Source organism: Vulpes vulpes, chromosome 10, assembly GCF_048418805.1.
Source record: "Vulpes vulpes isolate BD-2025 chromosome 10, VulVul3, whole genome shotgun sequence".
Taxonomy (NCBI): domain Eukaryota; kingdom Metazoa; phylum Chordata; class Mammalia; order Carnivora; family Canidae; genus Vulpes; species Vulpes vulpes.
In genome coordinates, this window is record NC_132789.1 from 15,694,455 (window position 1) to 15,717,206 (window position 22,752).

At 43.3% G+C, this 22,752-nt stretch overlaps 1 protein-coding gene across 1 annotated transcript in view; it reads left to right on the forward strand.

Annotated features, from left to right (window-relative positions):
* The window catches only part of CCDC60 (coiled-coil domain containing 60), a 152,668-nt gene that overhangs the window by 89,532 nt on the left and 40,384 nt on the right, over positions 1–22,752 (forward strand). Inside the window, exons 3-4 of the mRNA XM_072722964.1 lie at positions 10,796–10,966; positions 19,941–20,048. Of these exons, the coding sequence (XP_072579065.1) occupies positions 10,796–10,966; positions 19,941–20,048 (279 nt within the window). The remainder of the gene's footprint in view (positions 1–10,795; positions 10,967–19,940; positions 20,049–22,752) is intronic.

Here is a 22,752-nt window from a genome sequence, read left to right on the forward strand (position 1 = left end):
CTGAAGTTCAATTGCTGTAATAAATGTATTCCAAATTTCATCTCAATTGCATTTGCATTTTAATGAATGATTCTCACCTTCTTGTCAATTTGGCAGCCAGGCTAGATTTATTAAGTTATTGTATAAACAGGGCATTCTAATGCGGGAATTTAAATGCAAAATATTTGCTGGGTGCATTTGAACTGGGGCTGCGTTATTAATTTGCCTGTATGGGTTGCCTGAAAATTCAAGAATTTAAGGATGGCGTTTCAGATCCCTTCTTTCCATCAGGTTGGCTCTCTCCCCCTCTGAAATCAGTATGTCTGGATGGGCTGATAAAGCAAGGCTTGAGCCAGCCAGATGAAGAGGGCTCTCCAAGTCTTCAGCCTCCACAAACTGAAAAGAAACTGATTTATTTGCTATTATTTGAAAACAGTAAAATTTGTTAAGTGAAAATTTCCCGTGTAGGCAATTCCTGTCTTTGAGAGCAGGACATCCCTGAAATCAGATTGCCAGGAGTGTTTGTTCATTTTAATGTCATTCAGCCTTTCCCGTTGAAGCACTCCTGGCTTTATAGCCTCATATTTCTTGCAGGCAAAGACGGAAAATGTGAGTGAAAACCAGCTGGATGCAGAGCCATAATACCATTAAAAGTTAGGTTTGGTTTTTTTTTTAAGGTATATATGGGCTGTTGGTTTTTAGCAAGGTGATTTGCAGTGGTTAATCCCAGGCCCCCCATAATAGAAAGGGTGAACATGAGTTCCCTTTGCTACTCCCCCCAACTCTCCAGAACTCCGCAGCTTCTTGCAACGCCCCTGTAAAGGGAGGTGGGGCTGCTTTTGATGCTGTTCAGTCCTAGTTTCCTGTAGGGCCCTCAGGATGGAGGCAGATTCAGGTAATGGGAGACTCATTGCTAGCAGAGTGGCCTCAAAGGGTGACAATGTCTGCTACTGATGTGCTTAAAGAATTTTCCGAGATGAAGCGATTGCTAGCATGTGTCAAAGTTTTGTTTCAAACCTGTAGCAAGGGAAGTAGGCTTCTAATTGAGCCACTTCAAAGATTTCTTTCTGGAGAACTATTTTGTTGTTGTTATTGTTTTTAATAGGGGAAAGGGGACTGCTAGAGTAATGCATCTCGGGCTTCAATGTGTAATGAATCACCTGGGGGTGTTAAAATGCAGATTCTCCTTCAGGAGGTCTGAGTGGGACCCAAGATTCTAGCTTTCTAAGGAGCTCCTAGGTAATGCTGATGATGCTAGTACAAGGACCACCACACTTTGAGTAGCAAGGAACTAGACAGCATGACTCAAGGGAAGAATGGTTAGCTAAAGGTTAATAGACTTGTTATAAGTCTGATGGGCCAGCTGTGTGGGTAAATCTAACACCCATAGAAATCAGAAATTTGCACAAATATTTATCAAGTATGCTAGATACTCCTCAGCAATTTCTTAATATCATATTTTATCATATTGAAGAGGGACATTTTTCGTCCACATTTTAACATCTCTGAACTGGGGATGTAATGTACAATTATGTCTTAATTTAATTGGCAGGGGTTTTTCCTTCTTTGTGGCTCAAAAATAATAGTGCATCTTATAATAGATCATGTATTGATCAGCTATTTTCACCATAACACTATGCAACAAGCTGCCCTAAACTCAGCAAATTTCAATAAGTATTTCTCCATTGCTCAAGTGTCTGTAGGTTAATTGGGGTTTGGCCAATCTCAGCTGAGATTAAGTGGGTTCAGTTCTGTTCCTCATGCCTCTCTCATTCTTCTGGGTTTAGCAAAATAGTGGGTTTTGTTATTGTCATAGACCCAATTGAGCAAGCTTATTTCTAGCTTCTGTTCAAGTCATATCTGCTAACATCCATTGGCCAAGGAAGTCACATGAAAGCCGAAAGTCAGGGTGCTGGGAAGTACATTCCACACTTGAATACAGGGAACGGGGGAATGTGAATAATGACTTAATCTGCCATAGGTAGTATCTTGGATTGGGTAAAACATGGTCTAAAAGGGGAAAAGGTAAGCCACCAGTTTCTATTCTACATGCCTAGAGATGGAGTCTGCACACAGTATAGAGCCTGTGTGACACACAAAGTCAAAGCTTTGAAGCTTCCTGTTGAATGTGCTTGACCTTGGAGCATGCAGGTGGAAAGAGGAAAATTCTGGAACCAGCCCTCCTGGCTTCCAATTACTGCCTTGCCACTTTCCAGTTGTTTCAGATCCTCATCATTTACTTACCCCTTTCCCTGTTTTCTCCCCTATAAATCACACCAACCTCTCGGGACTGTTAGTGAGTTGGCAATAACAATTTTGGTTCCCAATTATTGAGTCCTAGGTCTTTGTGTCCACCATCTCATCTATCCTCCCAAAGGCCCTTTGAGGCAAGAGCTGAGATTTTTCCAGTTTGAAGACGAAGTGGCTGTATGTAGTTCAGCGAGATGGGTTGGGGTTTTTTTTTTTTTTAAGATTTTATTTATTTGAGAGAGAGAGAGAGAGAGCAAGGAGGAGGAAGGACTGGAGAGGGAGAAGGAGGCTCCCCACTGAGCAGAGAACCTAATGAGGGGCTCTATCCCAGGACTCTGAGATCATGACCTGAGCCGAAGGCAGACACTTAACCAAGGGAGCCACCAGGTGCCCAGGTAGTTCAGAGAAGTTTAAAACCTGACTAAGAGAGAGACAAAGGTACCATGCAGAGGCTGTGCCCTGCAAGCCTCACCATGTATTTACTGCTCCTCAAGTCTGAAGGTACTTGGGAGAAAAACCTGTGCTTCCCTACTTCTATGCCTTTGGTCTGTCTCAGCTAAGCCCTGCTGAGAATACTCCTGTTGCCAAAGTGAGCAATCTCCATTCATGGGATCACATGCAGACTCCCGTACAGAGAACATATGTCCCTTAAAAATAAAAACCCACCCCCATGCACTGGTTTAAGAATAAGTTGCACTGGGTAGATGAAACTTTCCATTTTATAATCAGCTTCTTCCTCTGCTTGCCTGATGCAGTTAATTATTTTACTCCCCATCGTTCCTCTTGCGATGTTAGCCAGGGGAGTTTTACAGCGTGGAAAGCAGTGAACAGGAGGCCCCGGGTGAGTGGATTTAAAGGCGAAAACTGCTCTTCCCTGCAAATAGCTCCCTTCACACAAATAGCCTGGTAATCAGCAATAATGATGGAGAAAATGTAGGGAACATACAAGGGAATTAAATGAGAATTTGCTAAAATATTAAGTATTTTTAAATGGGCCTCCACGGTACTGTGGGAGCACTTCACAGCTCACTGAATGAACATCTTGTAGCCTGAGGTTTCCAGAATAGACTGGTGTGTCTGACATGAGGGCCCAGACCCTACCCCCCAACTCTGCTCATCTTTCACCCAGGTCTTTCCAGAAGATCTAGCAGCTGGGAATCTGGCTGCTTTGGTTGAAAAGGGGTGGTAATTTCAACAGAACACTTGGTTGCTAGATTCCCCAAACTGGGTTCCCCTATCCCTTTCTGTAAGTTACAGAGGCATTCATCACTAGCAGTATTTGGGGTTTTGTTACAGACCTGGCTTTACACAGTGCCCTCCCTGTACAGATCCGTAAGATAAATCTCTTCTGTTTTTTTTTTTTTAAAGATTCTATTTGTTTATTCATGAGAGACAGAGAAAGAGAGAGGCAGAGACATAGGCAGAGAAAGAAGCAGGCTCCCCACAAGAAGCCTGATGCAGGACTTGATCCCAGCTCCTGGGATCACACCCTGAGCTGAAGGCAGATGCTCAACCACTGAGCCACCCAGGCATCTTGATAAATCTCTTCCTATCATCGAGAATAAGTAGACATCTCCTGAACAGTTTTTTAAAAATTTTATGACCATTAGGAATCACATGAGGGACTGTGTTTCCCTCTTTGCTTTAGACACGGGGAAGCTCAGGGCCAAATTAACGCACTAGGTCATGTGGTGCAGGTTTTGATATCCGTCTGACCTGATTTTTGCCTTCCTGTTTTGCCTGCCTTTGTCAGTTTTTAAAATTTTTTTGCCCCGATACTTTTTGGAATAAGAGCATAAATAAGTGAAATAAATCTCTCACCAACCTCTTAATTTCTATAAAAAGATGGATAACTAAGATGCAAAAGTAAAGACTATGAGTTCTTTGAGGATGTGTTCACCGTCATAATGTCAGTGCCTCAAACAAAACTCAACACAGACTATGTGCCTAACACAGAATCCAAAATATCACAGGTGTCCAACCTAAGGTGTGCCACATAATATTCGAGCCCTTTCTATTTGCTGTGGCATGGACCATCAGCCTGTCACTTTTTCTTTCTAAATTAGTTCAGTAAGGATGATGTTCACCATCACAGTCAAAGGCAATAAAAACAGTTATGGTGTTCCACTGTAATAGTATCACACCAATCACACTGCAATAGTTGGCTAGGGCTGTGGTAACAAAGCACTACAAACCAGGTGGCTCAGCAACAGAAATATACTGTCTCACACTTCTTAAGGCTAGATCAGTGTGTTGGAGGGGGTTGGTTCCTTTGGGGGCCTGTGAGGGAGACTCTTTCCATGCCTCCCTCTGGCTTCTCATGATTTGCAGGTCATCTTGGCCTGTGGAAGCATCACCCCACCTCTGCCTTCTTGCTTATATAGGATTCTCCCTGTGTGCATGCCTGAGACGCAAATTTCCTCTTTTTTATAAGGACACCAGTCATATTGGATGAGGGACCACCTGACCCCAACATGACCTCATCTTAACTAATTGCATCAGCAATGACCTTATTTCAAAATAAAGTCACATTCTGAGATACTAAAAGTTAAGGCTTCAACCTATGAATTGTAGAGGGGGAGGGGACAAAATTCAATCCATAATACATACCTTTCAGGATCTAGTTGGTTACAGGTTCTTCAGGGGAAGACAGAGGCTTTGAATTCAGACACTAAAATCTGAGCCAAAGCCCACCAAACTGGCCATGCCTGTTCCATGACCGTGGGACCCCTCCCACTGTCGTGCACAATTGTCCCACATGATGAGTCTTCTCCATGCCTGCCCCCACTCTCTGACTAAAATCTGAGCCCAAAGCCCACCAAACTGTCCTGGGACAGATGCCTTTCACTGACATCCTTCCACTTCCTAAGAGAACCTGGATGACACCAAGGGAGGTTTCACAGCTATAGGAGAGTTCTGACACCTGCCAGTCAATGACAACTCACTCAAGCTAGCCAAGGACCCAGTGGCCCATAGAATCTCTAAAGTCAATGAAAGGGATTTCCAGGGTAGACAGGTGAGACTTTGCAATGGAAATAGTCTGACATTTTATAAGCCAGCACTCTGAACAGCTGGACTCCACAGTTGAACCTACTACCTGGTTTCAGACCCACTGATAATGGCAGCACCTAAATATTTATTGTGAGGATAAATAAGTTAACCCATGTATCCAGAAGTGAGGGAGTTAGGAGGGTGGGGCCCAGAAACAGTGGAGGGCAGGGCTAAGTTCGACCACAGATATGAAATCACATAATTGTCTAGTTCTCTACAAAGGCCTCTTATCTGCATAGTTTATTGCATCCCAAGAGCATGCTGGAAGCATTAAGTCTTACATCCAACAGCAGAGAGGGGCCTCTACAACTCGGATACTGGGGTCCTGCACAAGAGGATATTAGATCAAGTTATTAGCAATGAGCTTCTTAATTAAAATGGTAAAATCTACTGCCTCTTGGAGTAGCACCCTGGAGCAAGTTTGTGTGGAAGCAGCAGGTCCCCGGACCAGGAGTGTCCCCTGGTATTTCCCTACATTTTCAAGTCTGGAGCACAGCACTTCCCTCCTTCCTTCCCTCCTTCATTTTCCCCTTCTTTCTGTTCTTCCTTCTTTCCTTTCTTCCTTTCTCCTTTCTTTGCTTTCTTCTTTTTTTTTTTTTAGAGCAAGACCTTTCTACCACAAGTAAATAAAATACCAATATCTAAATACAATATAGTAGTAGCAAATCCAATATATTAGTAGCACAAATGTATTGTACAATATTACATTTTATTCAATGAAAAGTAAACTTTCTTAATCTAAAATTACACTTGCCCAGGGCCTTTGCACACGCTGTTCCCTTTACTTGAAACACTCTTCCCCTATGACACTTTCTCAGCAAGAACTTTTGTTGATCATATATTTACTTTTTAAATTTAATTTAATTTACATTCAATTAACATATGGTATATTATTAGTTTCAGAAGTAGAGTTCAATGATTCATCAGTTGTATGTAACACCAGTGTTCATTATATCACATGCCCTCCTTCATGCCCACCATCCATCTTCCCACCCCATCTTCCCACCGTCCCACCCCTCCAACAACCCTCAGTTTGTTTCCTATAGTTAATATATGTGCTGCCAAAGTGAGCACTGTTTCCTATAGTTAAGAGTCTCTTTTGGTTTGTCTCCCTCTCTGATCTCTTCTTGTTTTGTTTTTTTCCTCCCTTCCTCTATGCTTCTCTCTTTTGCTTCTTAAATTTCACATATGAAGGAAATTATATGATAATTGCCTTTCTCTGATTGACTTATTTTGCTTAGCATAATACCCTCTGGTTTCATTCATATTATTGCAAATGGCAAGATTTCCTTTTTCGATGGCTGAATACTATTCCATTGTGTATATATATCACATCTTCTTTATCCAAAGTTGATCATCTGTTTAAAATTGCACACATACCCTCACCCCTGGCAGTCCTACTCTCCCCACATCCCTACTTTAGGTTCTACAGTTTACTTCTTTGTTTTTGTTTGTCTCCCCCTAAACTTATATGAGAGCAGGAATTTTGTGGCTGTTTTGTTTGCTGCTGTATCTTAGCCCCTAGAATAGTGCCTGTCACACAGTAAGCATTCAATAAATTTTTGTGGAATGGTTGATAATGATGCAGCTATTCAGGCAAACAGACAAATATCAAGATGGGCATGAATCAATGTAATAAAGAATCTAACTCTGTTTTTGATGTGTGACAGTTGACAGCTTTCAAGCTTCCCCCACTGTCTCCTCCCCTTCTGCCCACACCTGGGCAAGTTAACAAGAAAGTCCAACTGCTGCTGCTTTTGGTGCTGGAGGGAAGCTCAAGCCACAGACAAGAGACTGCTTACCCCAGCCCGACTCCCTGACCATAATAAAACTCGAAACCAGTCACCCCTCCCTGCTCTTGCAGGCTGATTTCAGACCTGCTTGGGAGACTTCCCTGCTCTGCCCAGAAAACCTCATTATGTGAGTATTAAGTTGCTTCACACATTTTTAGTTCATCTGTGGTGTCAGTTTCAACCTCTGAACCAAATTTTGAGCAAGGGGTCTCAATGAAGTAACACAACAAAGGTTGCTGTCACATCAGCCTCGGGCCCCAGGTTGGTTCTGCAATTGCTTTGTTTGTGCTACAGACATTACCACATTTGTGAAAATTAAGGGGTTTGTGAAATTAAGGGGTTGCCAATGGTAACTATTTTCTTTTTTATCAGGTTATCTTGTAACCTCAGGACACTCTTTTGATTAGTGAATTCAGAAACTTGAAAGCAAAATAGAAGCACACTGTTGTTTCAAACACCAATTCCACATCATATCAACCACTCGCATTCCTAAACCTGAAAATAAAAGCCAGGCAAAAGCTTCTAGAACTGACAATTAAGGGCCAAAGTTATCTCTAATATGATTTCACTGAGTTACCCTAGGTTACACATTCTTTTATTTCTGCACAATTTTGTCTGAGAGGAAACAGATTATTTTGCCATGACCAAAATATGAACTGAGCAGAAAATGATGGATCTTTCCCTACAACTGGTTGTCTGGGTTGAACATGTGACATACAGTGTAGACATTCAGAAAAGTTGACATGAGCTGAGAAGCAGTTTAGAAAAAGATCACTGATGACCTGGCCATGACATATTGATAAGAAACTCAAATACCATATTTGGTCTAAGCTGCCATTGAAGCTAAGACACATCACTTAAAACAAAATAAGATTAAAACACTGCCAATTAAGTTAAAACAATGCTATTCCATCCCTTAGAATTTTTTTTCATAAAAATATTGTCATGACTTTTAAAGCTTTTCTTCACTCTTAATTTCTTACATATCACTGTTTGCATAAAAGGAAAAATAAAAAAAAAGGAAAAATATAAGAGAAACACATTGCTAAGATGTTCTTCAAACTTCTTCATACTTAATGTCCAGCTCTTCTGAATCACGTTTCCATTAGAGTCAACAATGCTGGATGCAAGATTTCTTAAAAGGATGCTTTGCTATTTTCACCAAGATTTTCTTCCTAGCTGCTGATCCCCAGTCTACAAATTTTGATACTGGCCCGGTCTTGATTTTATAAGAATATGTCCCCCCCCCAAAAAAACAACTGTGTTTCAGACCCCAGATCATGATCCATTGGTTTTGTGATCTAAAACATCAGGGGAGGCTTTTGTGTGGTCTGGCTGTCTGGAACTACAACCAAGTTTGAGTGTGTAGATGATAATAAACACAAAACAACTGCCATCTGGGTAGCATCATCTCAAACATGTTAAAATGTGAAAAAATACACATTACAGAATTGGTCAATGCCATATAAATGGCAAAAAAAGCTTGTACAAAATGAATTGATCCGGTGTATGACAGGATGTTTTGTGGTTTTGTATTGTTATTAGCTAAAAAATATTGTTCATGAAAACTCAAATGTTTTTTAGATTCCTGAAGCATTTCTAGAAGTTCTATTTCTAGCAACTCCCAGATCATGGCTTGCTTCAATCCAGACCCCAAAGCCCTGTACCACCTGTTCCCTGCTAGTGTTGCTAGCTTTAGCTCTGGCCATTCTCCTACATTCCTTCTGTGCTCCAGCTTTTTAAAGATACTTGTAGTTTCCTAAATGGGCCATCTTCAGACTCACCTGTCCTAGTCAGTTCCAACTGCTATCATGAAGTACGGTAGACCACGTGGCTTGCAAACAATGGAAGTTTATTTCCCACAGTTCTGGAGACTGGAAGTCTAGATGAAGGTGCCAGCATGGTCAGGTTCTGATGAGAACCCTCTCCCAGGTTGTAGACTGCTAGCATCTTGTATCCTCACATGGTGGGCAGCAGAGAGAAGGAAGCTTTCCCATGACTCTTACAAGGGTACTAATCCCATTCATGAGGACGCCAACCTTAATATCTAATAATCTATAACCTTATAATCTAATCCTACTTACCTTCCCCAAAACTTACTTTCTGATACCATCACCTTGGGGTAGTGTTTCAACACATAAACTTTAAGGGGACACAAACATTTAGTCCATAATACACCTCTCTGCATTTATAACTGCTATTCCATCCATTTCCCATGTTTTCTTACCGGTAAATTCCTACTTACCCCCTAAATGTCACCTCATCCAGCAAGCCTTCTTAGATTTCTCTAGGTCCCTGTAGCTCTTTGTACATTGTGTTCAGAGTGTATGTTTGTGGGTGTGCTTCCTCTATGATACTATGAACTTTCTGGGGGCAGATTTGTTGTTTTACTGCTTTGTGTAACTTTGGTCTCCTCATAAGTACCTGGACTAGCGGGTTCTCAGGCAAAGCCTGCTATAGAAATAAATGAATGAAAAGTTATCATTGTGTAATGCAATTTGAAAAATCCTGGAAAAGCTCCACTTCCTACCTCCCAGCATTTTACCAGTAGACATTACAAGAATCCACTGCTGAAATGACAATGCCCTCAGTAATACCTTAATTCTTCCTAGAAAATGAACAAGGATTAATTAATCACATCAGAATCTAAGCATGAAAGTTTGCTGAGAATATTCCCATCCAAAACTAAGCACAAGAGAAAGAGAAGGAGACAGAAAGAAGCTACTCAGAAAAAAGAAGAGGTCTCACTTCATCGAGGAAGGTATCTCCATCCACCCGCTAGTCTGAATTAGGTGCCTCCACCTACAAAGCTCAGAGTCCTTCTCACTCTCATCATTCTGTATCATCACTGACTCTTAGAACAGCATCCTGTTCATCACTGTATCTCCAAGTGTCAGCACAGTCCCCAGAACATACTGGTTGCTCAAGAGGAATTTTAGGAATGAAAGTGGATCTCAGAACCAACATTCATGCCTGGGGAAACGTTGTGGTGGTTCAACACGGCGCCTGACAACTTCTCAGTCAGACAGGTGGACAGAGAGATGTGTTTACCCCTTCTCCACCAGAGTGCTGCCAAATTCCAACCCTGAGGGGACAGATGGCAAAGTGGGGGAGGTGTGTAGACCCTAAGGCACAGAATGTCTTGGCATCAAGCCAATATCAAGATGTCTGATTAGGAAACAGTGGTTGAGTCAGCAAAAAAAGAATCACGAAGTCTCAACTTATGTACTTGACACAGCAAGCACCTATACACTTTATTGACTCCACTTCCGCAGCCATTGTGAAGCATATGAAGCAAATATGAGCATTTAGGCAAATATGAGAGAAGGGAGCCTTGGCCAGGAGCCATATGGTACTGGGCCATACAGTACTGATCTGCTGCTGATTATCATGGATGAGCCCCCTTCCATGCATAAAGTTGTCTCCTCCTGTGGGGTGTGGATTATTATGTTCATTTCATAGCACCTAACAGAGAGCCTGGCACATAGTAGATGTTGAATAAATATTTGTTGGATAACAGAGCAAGGAAGGAACTAAAACCAGAGAGGTCAAGTCCATCAAGGTCAGGTCCATCTGACTCTGGAGTTCCAAAGGCAAGAAGGTTCATGGGTATGAGGATGCCCTTCAAAGATGATCAATCCCAGGATAGCATGGCCCTGTCCTAATGGTCAGCTCAACTTTGTTGTTCTCTCCCTCCCTCTCCCCCAACCCCCTACCTCCAGCATGTTGATTCAGTCAGTGAAGGCAGGCCGTGGATACTTTGACATGCTGCGAGAGGAGAGTGCCTTGAAAAAGAAGCAACAGCAACTTCAGAAACTCGAGGAGGAAGAAAGACATAAATTCCAGCCAGCCAAAAAGATGTCAGAAATCCATTATGGCGAACTTCTTTTAAAGTAAGTAGATGGGGCAGATGCAATGCGGAAGTCTGCGGAAGGGCCTGTAGAATGAACGCCACCTACAGACCAGTCCGTTATGAAATGTCCATTTACATAACCACAGCAATAGGTAACAACCACAGTAATTATAATGAGTGTCTGCTATATGCTTTATGCACATCTTTTCATCTAAATTTTAAAACATTCCTTAGATAGATAGTGTTATTACCCACCCCCTTTTTTAGAGATTAGGAATAAAGTTTAGAAATGCTCACATAATTCCTTTGTGACTAAGATCATAAGTTAGAAATCATCCCTGAGTCCCAATCTGAGTGACACAAAATTCCTAAACTGTGCCATTCTGCATGGACAGATTCCTAGGACACTTAGACTTGAATGAGGCACAAATCCAGAATGGAAAGGAGGTACTGAGGCAGGTGAAACGGAAAGAAACGGTGGAAATGGTCTGCCCTTGTAACCATTGTCCTATTGGAGCGGTGGTCTCAATCCTGGCTACACATTAGAATCACCCGGGAAGTTTTTAAAATGCCCAGGGGTAGATGGTGGAATAGGAGGATCCAAAGCTCACCTTGTCCCATGGATATGACTAGATAACACAAAATACCCATGTCCAGGGTGCTTCCCAGACCAATTACATGAGACTCTCTGGGGGTGTTGCCTGGACATAGTACATTTTAAGGTGTACGTTTTAAAGTTCCCATGATGATTCCAATATGGAGCCAAAGTTGACAGCCATTCTGCTAGGGCTTCAAGGACTCAAATTGCCAGGGTATCAGCTAAAGAGGAAAGGAACCCACAGCAGATTCCGCCTTTCCTCCACAGTATGTCCTAAATTCTGTTCTTCACAGTGTTAACTTAGAGAAGTATCAATATGTGGGATTTTAAAAGAAAGATTATTTATTTTACGGAGAGAGAGCAGGAGGGGCACAGGGAGAGGGAGAGAGAATCTCAGGCAGACTCCATGCTGAGTACAGAGCCTGACATGGGGCTTGATCCCAGGATCCTGACATCCAAGAGTCAGACACTTAACCAGCTGTGCCATCAGGCACCCCCTCATTATGGACTTCTTAAAAACAAGGGTCCTAGAAGTGAAATCCTACAGTGTGTGACCTTTCTGCATCTGGCCTCTTTCACTTACCAGAATTTTTTTGAGGTTTATCCCAGATAGAAAGCAGATTGGTGATTGCCAGGGTTCAAGGGAGTAGGAGAGTGGAGAGTGATTGCTTAACGGGTGGGAGGCTTCCCTTAGGGATGATGAAAATATTTTAGAATCACACTGAGGTGATGGTTGCACAACCATCACTCAAATGTCATTGAATTGCATCCCTTAAAACAGTTGATTTTATGTTATGTGACTTTCACCTTCATGAAAAAAGTTGGAGTGTTCTGGTCTGTGAGGTCAGAGGGTCAGGGGGCTGGACACTAATGGTCAGGGATCTCCTTAAAGCTCAGGGTTCCAGGTGATAGATTCAAATCCCGAGTGCAAGAACCATGAGGTGCTGATACATTTCTAGTTACTCCTCCCCAAAAGTGTGGCCCTTGGGAATCCCCACTTATTGTAAGAAGGGCCTTTCCTTGAAACCTCATGTGTGCAAACCCTGAGCTATAGTTTCTGCTCCCCTTGCCCTGTGTGCTAATTTAGAAGGAAAGTTAACTTTTTCTAGATTGGCAAATGTCCTTAAGATCAGGGCAGCACCATGCTAGCTCACCTCTGTGGTCTGGAGGTTCAGAAATATGGTTTCATTTTGGTCTGGAGATTTCCACTTTGTGTCAGCACTTTGCTTTTTTTATTTTAATTTTTTTCTATTTTGTTCAATGTTTTCTTTTATTAGTTTTACCCTAAGGGTTGATCTAATAAGCTGGGCTGTTATTTGTGCATCCATTTATTAATTCATTTATCCGTTCTAAGATGGGAGAAAATATTTATGATTTACCAACCCCACTCCATGCATTTTAAGGAGCGGGCATCCCAAGGAGAAGCCGATTTTGGAGAGCAGGGGCCATTCAGGGAAATATGTAGATACAGAGAAAGAGCAGAAGTGCTTCACCTAATAGGCAGAATGGAGACATCGAGGAGACTGGCCAAGAGTATGAGCAGAAGGGACCCTTTGGGGGAGAAAAGAAGAGAGAAAAGCACCCACCACTGGCAGAGAACAGAGATGTCTAATGGGGATTTTTATGAGGTTCTGCCTCATAGTGTTAAGACATAAATCCATTTCTCTGTTTCTTCACAAGATCTTCAGTGAAGTATCAATAGCCCCATAGTGTAATATGGTCTTGGACTTTCATCTTAGCCAGTTGCAAAGTAAGTTTGGGAGTGAGAAAGCTATATTGATAGTGTGCTTCTTCTCACTGCACAATCAACCATTATATGTTGAAGATGTACTATGTGCAAGCCCGCTGGGGCCACTGAGATATGAAAAGGATTAAGGTAGTCCCTACCACATCCAGTAGGAGCACAATAAACCAACCCAAGGATGCACACTGAAGTGCCCACAAGTGTGCCCATAAAGGAAAAACACTGCTGCCATATGTTTCTCATTTCCTCTGATGCCATGACCATACTCACAACACTTCTGACACTAGATGTGTGAGATTTTCTCCCACACCAAGCAATTCTCTGCAATATCAGTGGGGCATCATATCATCCAGCTCAATTCTGATGCTGTCTACCTGGAGGTAGCATCAGATCCCACAGGTGAAGGGCTCAGTCCCAAAGACTACCCCCCACATCAGATGCCAACCACAAGCCCCAGGTTGTCACCTGTACTTCTGACTGACTGGCTATGAATCAGGGTTCCCCACCCACTCCTTGGGTTTAATCGTTTTCTGGAGTGGTTCACAGAACACAGAGAAACACTAACTTACATTTACTAGTTTATTATATAATAGAGGATACAGATGAATGGCCAGATAAAGAGCTAAAGAGGGCGAGGTCAAGAGATTCTGTCCGCATGGAGCTGGGGAGTGCCACCTTCCTGTTACGTTGATGTATTCACCAAGCCAGGAGCTCTTGGAATCCCATACGTTTGGGATTTTTATGGTGGCTTTGCCACATAGGTATGATCTATGATTAATTCAATCATCAGCTCCTCTCCCCTTTTCTGCAGGATGGTGAGTGGAGCTGAAAAGCTCCGGGTTTCTAAAAATGCCGTGGTCTTTCTGGTGACCAGCACCCATCATGAAGCTATCCAGGAGTCCACCCAAGGGCTACTCCTTAGAGCAAAAGACATTTCTACCATGTAGGAAATTCCAAAGGATTTAGGAGTTCTGTGTCAAGAACCAGAGTCTAAGACCAAATATTAGAACAAAAGATGTTCCTAGTGCTATTACCACTTAGGAGATATCAAGGGTTTCAGGAGCTCTATGCCAGAAGCCAGGGGCAGTAGATACTGTTTCTGTTATTAGAAATGCTCATTACCAATGCCCATCCCCTCAAGGTTAGGGGGCAGAAAGAGAGTCTGCATAGAATCCCCAGAAGTGTGACTTTTGAGTGGGATCTTTAATGCCAAATAGAAAGAGATGTGATTAGACACATCAGTATCAGCCCAGCAGAAATTCCTATGGCCAGCATTTCTGGGTAGGAAGGCCAGAGTTGAAAGAGGAGGGCATTCATGGTGTCATCTTTTGGAATCATTATTTTCAGAGTAAAAAGAAAGCTGGCAAGTCATGACTTGAGCCACCTACATCCAGCCACTCAATGTGCCACCAATGTAGTCTGCTCATGAGATAGAGGCACATGATCAAGAGAAGGCCACTCAATGAGCAAGGCAGTTCTTACCCTCTCCATGAGTGGTCCAAGAGCTTAGTGCAAAATCTGCCTTCTCTGAGCCTGATGGTACTTAAAGCCTGGTACTCCTAGTGAAACCAGCCAGCTGGTAGGCTTTCCCTGACATAAAGAGAAGGAATGAACTCAGGGGTCTTTTTTGCAGGGGTTGCACTCAGATTAATGGGCGCATGAACAGATGCTGGGGAAGGGTCGGAGGCATCTGTTAAAGACTCTCCTGCAACTTTTTAAATAGTTCTGTTGCCACGTCTCCCATGTTTGGGTATGGTTTTAATCCATGGTCATAGAACACAAGTCTCTCTTCTCCCATCCATGTTTCAGTGTGTGAGACATGGTTTATGTAAAATTTAGTAAGTTTAAATATACATGAGACCATTCTTCTCGTAGGCATTGATCTCCTTGTGTCTTATCCGGTGGATTCTATGAGCTGCACAAGTCTGGCTATTAAAATAAAAGTGGAGGCCATTACTGCTATGCAGCCACCAAATGCAAGTGGGGAAGCAGGGTTACAAAATACCAATGGGAGATTCTCCATATCAGCACAGAGTAGTGGTTAAGAGCACAGGACTTGGTTTCCATGTCCTGACTTCCCTCATACATAATTGTTTAATTTTGGGCAAATCACTGTACCTCTCTGAGCCTCCTTCACCCATATGAATGGTACCAAACTCCCAGGTTTGTTATGAGGATCAAATGAAACAATGCTTAGAGCAGAGCCTGGCATAGGAGACACCAGAAGCCCTCAGTAACTATTAGCTATTATATGCAATAAGGTGAATTTGATCTCTCTAGGCCTCAATTACCTAAAATCCTCAGATTTATGGCTAAAAATCTTCATTTCCAGGCAGGCTGGAAGGCATCTCTCATCTAAGAGCCGTGTGCTATAAATATAATTCCAATCATAGGAGTATCAAAAAGACAAGTGTTCATTTAAAATACTTTTTTTTTTAACAAGATATTTGATCTTGTGCATTATAAAAGCAAGAGGGATTATTCCACCCTCCCGCCCCCACCCCCTGCTGGATCCAAGGCCATAGAATAAATTCAGACAAAAGTTTTAAGTCTGACAAAGTAGGCAAAGGAAAAAGAAAATCAAGCATGTCCCGAAAGATTTCTGCGTGCTAGCAGTCTTTCCCACTGTGCCCAGTGACCTCGTTTTTCATTGCAGATTTATCTGAAAAGGTGAAAAAAACAAGGGGTAGAATTTGTCTGGTTATCCTGGTTGAGAGAGGACAGAAAACCAGAGATTAAGGACTGAAACAGTTGGGTTAATGTCTATGTAATCTAAACCTCCAGGGGACAGGGTTGAGCCAGTAAAACTGGGCAAGCCCATGTATTTGCTTGTGGCTTCTTCAGCTCTAGGGGTTGAATAAAGAGCTCGTGGAAATGGAAATCAGCAGACCTAGATTCTGGTCCTATTTTTTAGTTAATTCTGTGACCCCAGAATTGTCCTTGAATTCTCAGGAGGAAGGTAAATTCCTAATGTGCATCCCCACTCCACCTCCTCTTCCTGCTTCCACCTCATTCCCTACATGAAACCAGAGTGATCTTTTCAAGACATAAGAACTGCTTTCAGCTTGGGGTGCCTGGGTAGCTCAGTGGTTGAGCGTCTGCCTTCGCTTGGGTTGTGAAAATGGGGTCCTGAGATTGAGTCCTGCATCGGGCTCCCTGCAAGGAGCCTGCTTCTCCCTCTGCCTATGTCTCTGGCTCTTTCTGTTTCTCATGAATAAATAAAATCTTAAAAATAAATTGCTTTCAGCTTAAAACCCTCCTAGGCTGCCATTCCACACAGGATAAAGACCAAAGCCTGAGCAGGGGTCACAAGACTCTGGATGGGTTAGTCCTCTCTTTTTCCCTCTGCCCCAGCCACACACCCTCCCCTACTTTTACTCATGATATGCACCCCCACTGGAAGGCTCTTCCCCCATCCCATTTACCTACTTAATTCCTGTTCAGTTTTCAGATTTTAGCTCAATGTTTATTCCAGTTACTGTTGCTGTGAACAATCACTCCAAAACTTTTTTTTTAAGATTTTATTTATTTATTCATGAGAGACACAGACAGATAGAGATAAAGAAGCAGAAACATAGATGGAGGGAAAAGCAGGCTCCGTATAGGAAGCCCAATGTGGAACTCGATCCTGAGACTCCAGGATCATGCCCTGAGCCAAAGGCAGATGTCCAACCACTGAGCCACCCAGGTGTCCCCACTCCAAAACTTAAGAACTCAAGACAACAAACATTTATTTCACTAACAAATCTGCAGCTTGAGCCAGGCAAGTAGGGAAGGACTGTCTCTAGCACTACTACTGGGGCAGCTCAAAGGGTCCATTTCCAACAAGGTGAATCCACGTGGGTGGAAACTTGAAGCTGGCTGTCAGCTTGTGAGGTCAGCCAAAGCTGAGTCCTAGCAGCCGTGATTCTTCTCCCTATGAGCTTCTTCATAAGCTGCCAGCTTCATCACAGCATAGCTATGGCTGGATGCTAACAGTGAGCACCCCAAGACATGAGAAGAAAAAGCTGCCAGTTCCTGGAGCCTGGGCCCAGAAAGGGGGCATCACACCAATTTCTTTTGACATGTTCTATTAGCTCAGCCACTCACAAAACCAAGATTCCAGGGGAAAGGTACATTTGGCCATCTCTCCCTGGGAAGAGAGTCAAAGAACTTGGGGCATGTGGTTCTGAATTGCCACAACTTCCTCCAAGAAGTATTCTCTGGCTCCCTTTCTGCCAAACTCCCTATTTTATGCTTTCAAAGAATCCTACACTCTTCCACTCAGCCTTATCACAACTGTGTTTGGTTACACCCATTTCTGCCCCTAGACTCTATCAGAAGGGAAAGGCTGGGTCTGTCTCATTCATGGCTGTGTCCACAGCCTCCAGCACAGATATGTTCAATAAATCCAGGTAGACATGAATGAACCAGGGAACCCGTCAATGATTCAATCAATGAAGGTACTTAGACTGAGGCTCAGAAATTAAAAAAGTCCTAAGGGAATGCACATGAAGCATGAAGTAATAAGGCTAATGAGGAGGGAGAAGCCAGGGGTGCATGAGTCTTGGGCAACCTGCTGAGAAGCCCACACCACATGTAAAGCAGGCAATGACCTTGCTCTTGGTCCCCGCCTGACTCTTATAGCCAGAACACGGGCCCAGACAGCTTTCAAGTTTGCAGAGCCAAAACTTTTCCATTTTTATGTTAAATCTCCCAAATTTAAAATACAGACAATTGATCCAATTACACACATGGTAGACATATTAAAATGTGTCTACATGGGGCACCAGGGTGGCTCAGTGGTTAAGCATCTGCCTTTGGCTCAGGTCGTGATCCCACATTGGACTCCCTAATGAAGCAGGGAACCTACTTCTCCCTCTGCCTATGTCTCTGCCTCTCTTTCTTTGTCTCTCATGAGTAATAAATAAATATATTTACAAATATATATAAATATATAAATAAGTAAATAAAATCTTTTAAAAAATGTGTCTATGGGCTAGATACAGTCATGGGCAAAAGAATATATACCCTATGACTCAGGTATGCTAGAAAGAAAAAAAATGCTATTTTCTATAACTGAAATGACTTACTCCATGATGGTGGAGAAAAAAAATTAATATGGTATTCAATGTAACTTGTTCTGTTTCATTTTGAAACAGTCTTATTTAGGTAAACATCCAGTGGTTTCAAGGATGAAGTACCTGTCTGGGTTATGTCTCTCTTCTCTAAGCAAGCCTCCTCTTCCCCTTGCCCAGATGGTGTCTCTACAGGGCAGAGCACTGGGCTCTGGTTTTCCATGGCAGCCTGCCTGGAGTCCATGGAGGTTATGACTAGTTTTGGCTGATCTTTGGGGGCACACCTGTGCCCGCTTCTACTAAAGTTTGAGATCCCCATATCTCATGGCTGATGTGACCAACCAATTAGACAGCAGTCTGTAGAATTGGATGGAACCTCTTTAAGGAAAGGACCAGAAATAGGAGCCACAAACTCCAGGCAGTTCTTTGGCTGTGTCTCATGCCTTCATTTCCACTTCTCATTGTCCCATGGCTAGGACCCCATGGCCAGGCTGGAGCCATCTTCCTCTCTCAAGCTAGGATTATTGCAATACCCTTAACTGGTCTCCTTGTCTCTGTCCTTGCCCTCCACCCTCATCATGATCATTTTCAAAACAGCAGCCAGAGGATCCTTTCTGAATACAAGTCAGACACATCTTCTCTCAGCTCAAAATCCTTTACTCTCATTTAGAGAAAAGGCCCAAATCCCCACAGTGGTCTGCAAGGCCCCTGTTCTCTCTCTACCCTCTCCCCCTCACTACCCTGCTATCTTTGAAACACAGGCCCACCTCAGGACATTTGTACCTGCTGTTCCCTCTATCCAGAATGCGCTGCCCAAAGATATCTGAATGACTCACTTCCTTATGCACTGCAGATTTTTTATCAAATGTCACCTTCTCAGTGACACCTCCCCTCATCACGCTATTTAAAATTGCAACTCCCAGCCTTCCCAGCCCTTCCACACACTCTCCCTGCTTTTCACTTCCCCAGAGCATGTCTCACTACTTACTATTGCAGAGAAGGGAAGGTTAGCACTCTAGCCCAGGGGCCACATCCAGCCCCTAGGCTGGTTTCATAAATAAGGGTTTTAAAAAATATTTTATCCATTTTTTTCATGAGAGACACAGATAGAGGCAGAGACATAGGCAGAGGGAGAAGGGAGGGAGCCTGATGTGAGACTTGATCCCAGGGCCCTGGGATCATGACCTGAGCCAAAGGCAGCTGCTCAACCTAGGTGCCCCTACAAATAATTTTATTGGAACACTGCTATTTGAGTATTGTTTCCATATGTCAATGGCGACACAGACTGCATGTCCGACAAAGTCATAAATATTTGCCTGGCCCTTTCAGAAAACATACCCCACCCCTAATATACATTAACATACCATGCCACTTCCCTGTTCATCTTGTTGATTTTCTTTGTCCTCCACTAGAATATGAGATCCATGAGAGCAAGGGTTTTTATATGAACCGTTCACTGGCTGCATCTAGAAGCCTCATCTCTTGAGCCAGAATTATTGCCTGGTACATAGTAGGTGCCCAATCATATCTGCCAAATAAACTCTGGCAAGAGAAGAGGTGTTTAAAACTGCTGCTCCTTGCTCACTCTGTCTCTCTCTTTCTGCTTCTTCTCCAGCACATACGATGATGAGAAGGTAAAGAAGATGGGCACTGGAAATGTACTCCGCCCATTCATCCCCGTGCACAGCTGCATCCTCTCACCCTCGCTACCTGAGGCTCGCGTGTAAGTACTCCCTCCTCTGGCTCGTCTGCTTGCTAGCTTATCCATCGAAACCAAGGTGAAATGCCTCAGGGAACTAACAATGCATTGGGAAATGTTGAGCTGCTCCTTTGTCCTCCTGAAAGGGACACAGAGCCTAGAGCTGGCAATGCTATTTGACGTGCAAAAATAACAGAAAGCAGACATGGTGCTTTAGAGCTAAGTGGCAAATCAGCTGGGACTGAGTCATTCTGTTCCTTACCAAGCCAGACACTCTAATGTCAAATAGTTTGCAAAGCCTGATAAAATCCGTCTGCAGTCTTCGCGGAGCGTGTGCGACAATGTCTCAGCCTGGGCTCAAGGGACATGTTTTTCCCCAAAACTCGAGCCATTTCCCAGAGAAGCACCTGTTGTCTCCTGACCCAAGGCATGAACTCATTGCATGGTGTAATAGGGGCTAATCAACTCTCCAAAGAACACTCTGGTTTCCTCAAACCTTGGCATCTTGTTTCCCTTGTGTCTCTTCCAAAGAATTCCAAACCCAGTGTTTTCTTTTTTGCTAGTTAGCACTTTTCAACTGGAAGATTTCAGACAAGAAGAGAGAGGCATTTGACTTTAGGGCAGGGTTTCTCAACCTTGACATTACTGACATTTGGGGATGAATAGTTTTTTTGTTGTGAAGGATTGTCCTGTGTATTTTAAGGGATTTGGAAGCATCCCTCCACCCTAGATGCCAGTAGCGCCCCCATCCCCAGCTGTGACAACCAAAAATGTTTCCAGACATTGACAAATGGCCCCTGGGGGCAAAATCATGCCCACCCTCTTCACCTCCCATGTTAAGACTCACTGCTTTAGGGCAATGAAAATGGTACAATGGATTGTCAATTTCTCTGTCTGCCTAATGAGTGTCAAATATTTATTAGGTCCCTATGGTGTATAGAGTAATAATGGCATTACTGACTGCTCTATAGGCATATCTCATTCAGTTCTCTCAGCAGCCCTACTGTATAGGTATGTTATTATCCCCTCTCTGCAGATGAGAAAGCAGCAATCAGAGAGGTGTGCTCCCTCGCCCAAGGTCACAGAGCTCAGCATGTTGCTGAGGGTTTTAAGCCAAGTCTATCTGATTGCACAGCCCAAATGCTCATCTCCACACACTACACAGAAAGTATATCCCAAAGCCTTGCCTTTGAGGAGCTCATGATATATTTGAAGAGCCACATCTCATGTACTTGGAAGAGTAAAACAATGCATCATCATCATCATAATCATCATCGTCATCAATATCCCTCCCTAATATGCCAGCTTTTGATGAGCCCACTCCCTACTTTCCTCCTACTCCCCTTTGATTGATATTACGATTGGATTTTTTTTTAATTTTTTTATTTATTTATGATAGTCACAGAGAGAGAGAGAGAGGCAGAGACACAGGCGGAGGGAGAAGCAGGCTCCATGCACCGGGAGCCCGATGTGGGACTCGATCCCGGGTCTCCAGGATCGCGCCCTGGGCCAAAGGCAGGCGCCAAACCGCTGCGCCACCCAGGGATCCCACGATTGGATTTTTGATAGACTTATTTGTTCAGGGGCATTCAGACTGACAACTTAAACTTGATGTTCTTAAAACATCTCCTCCTTGCAAAATAGGCTTTGCAATTTCTCAACACGTCCCTTGGAAACACTTGCACTTCTGCCTGTCTCTCCCGTGGACAAACCTTTTGAAACCAAACCGTGTAGATCAGTGGTTCTTAAGCTTTCACTTGTATATGAATCCTCCAGGGATGGAGGTGGGGATGATGCCTGAAAAATGTGTATTCCTGGGCCCCACCCCTCAGTTCATTTGGTCTGAACAAATTGAGGTTTAAATCAGCCTTGGAAGTAATTGGAGATTTTTCTTATCTTCCTTCAATGCCAGATAAGGAAACTGAAGCCCAGAGAGGGGCAGAACCTGCCAAAATTCTTACAACAGGAATTCTCAACTCCTCACTCCTAAATCAGATCTTTATACAGGTTTGTTAGGTAGGCCAGGATGATGACGATGACGATGACGATGATGATGATGATGATGATCACAGTGATTATTGTTGGTGTCTATTATACCCTAGACCAAGGGTCAAAAAAACTTTTTCCTAAAGGGACAGCCAGCAAATATTTTGACTTTGCAGGCCAGATGGTCTGTCTTCCTGTCTTCCAACAAACTTAACTTTGCCATTGCAGCATAAAAGCTGCAACAAATGGATATGGCAGTGTTCCAATAAAGTTTTATTTGCAAATAGATGGTAGCTCCCACTGGCTATAGTTTGCTAATGCTGCCCTTTATTCTTGGCTGTTAAAAGGCTCTTGCTGCATTTGGTGACTGTATCAGTAATTTATTGCTGTATTACTGAATACCTCACAATGGAGTTGCTTCAAACAATAACCATTTTTTTTTTGTTGCTCCCAAGTCTACAGGTCAGCTGGGTGGTTGTACTGGTCTGGATTGGCTTGGCTAATCCGGGCTGGGTTTGTGCATGTGTGTGTGCCCAGATGATGGGTGAGTGCAAGGCTGGCCATCTATCATGGCCTCACTCACAGGTCTGTTGGTTGGCTGGTTGCTCGGGTGACAAGAGTAACTGGGCCACATGTTTCCCATCATGCAACAGGCTAACCAGGGCAGTTGGGAAGGGGTCCAAGAACAGGAGCCTGAGCACCAAAGTCTCTTGAGGCGTAGGCTCAGAATGGACACAAAGAC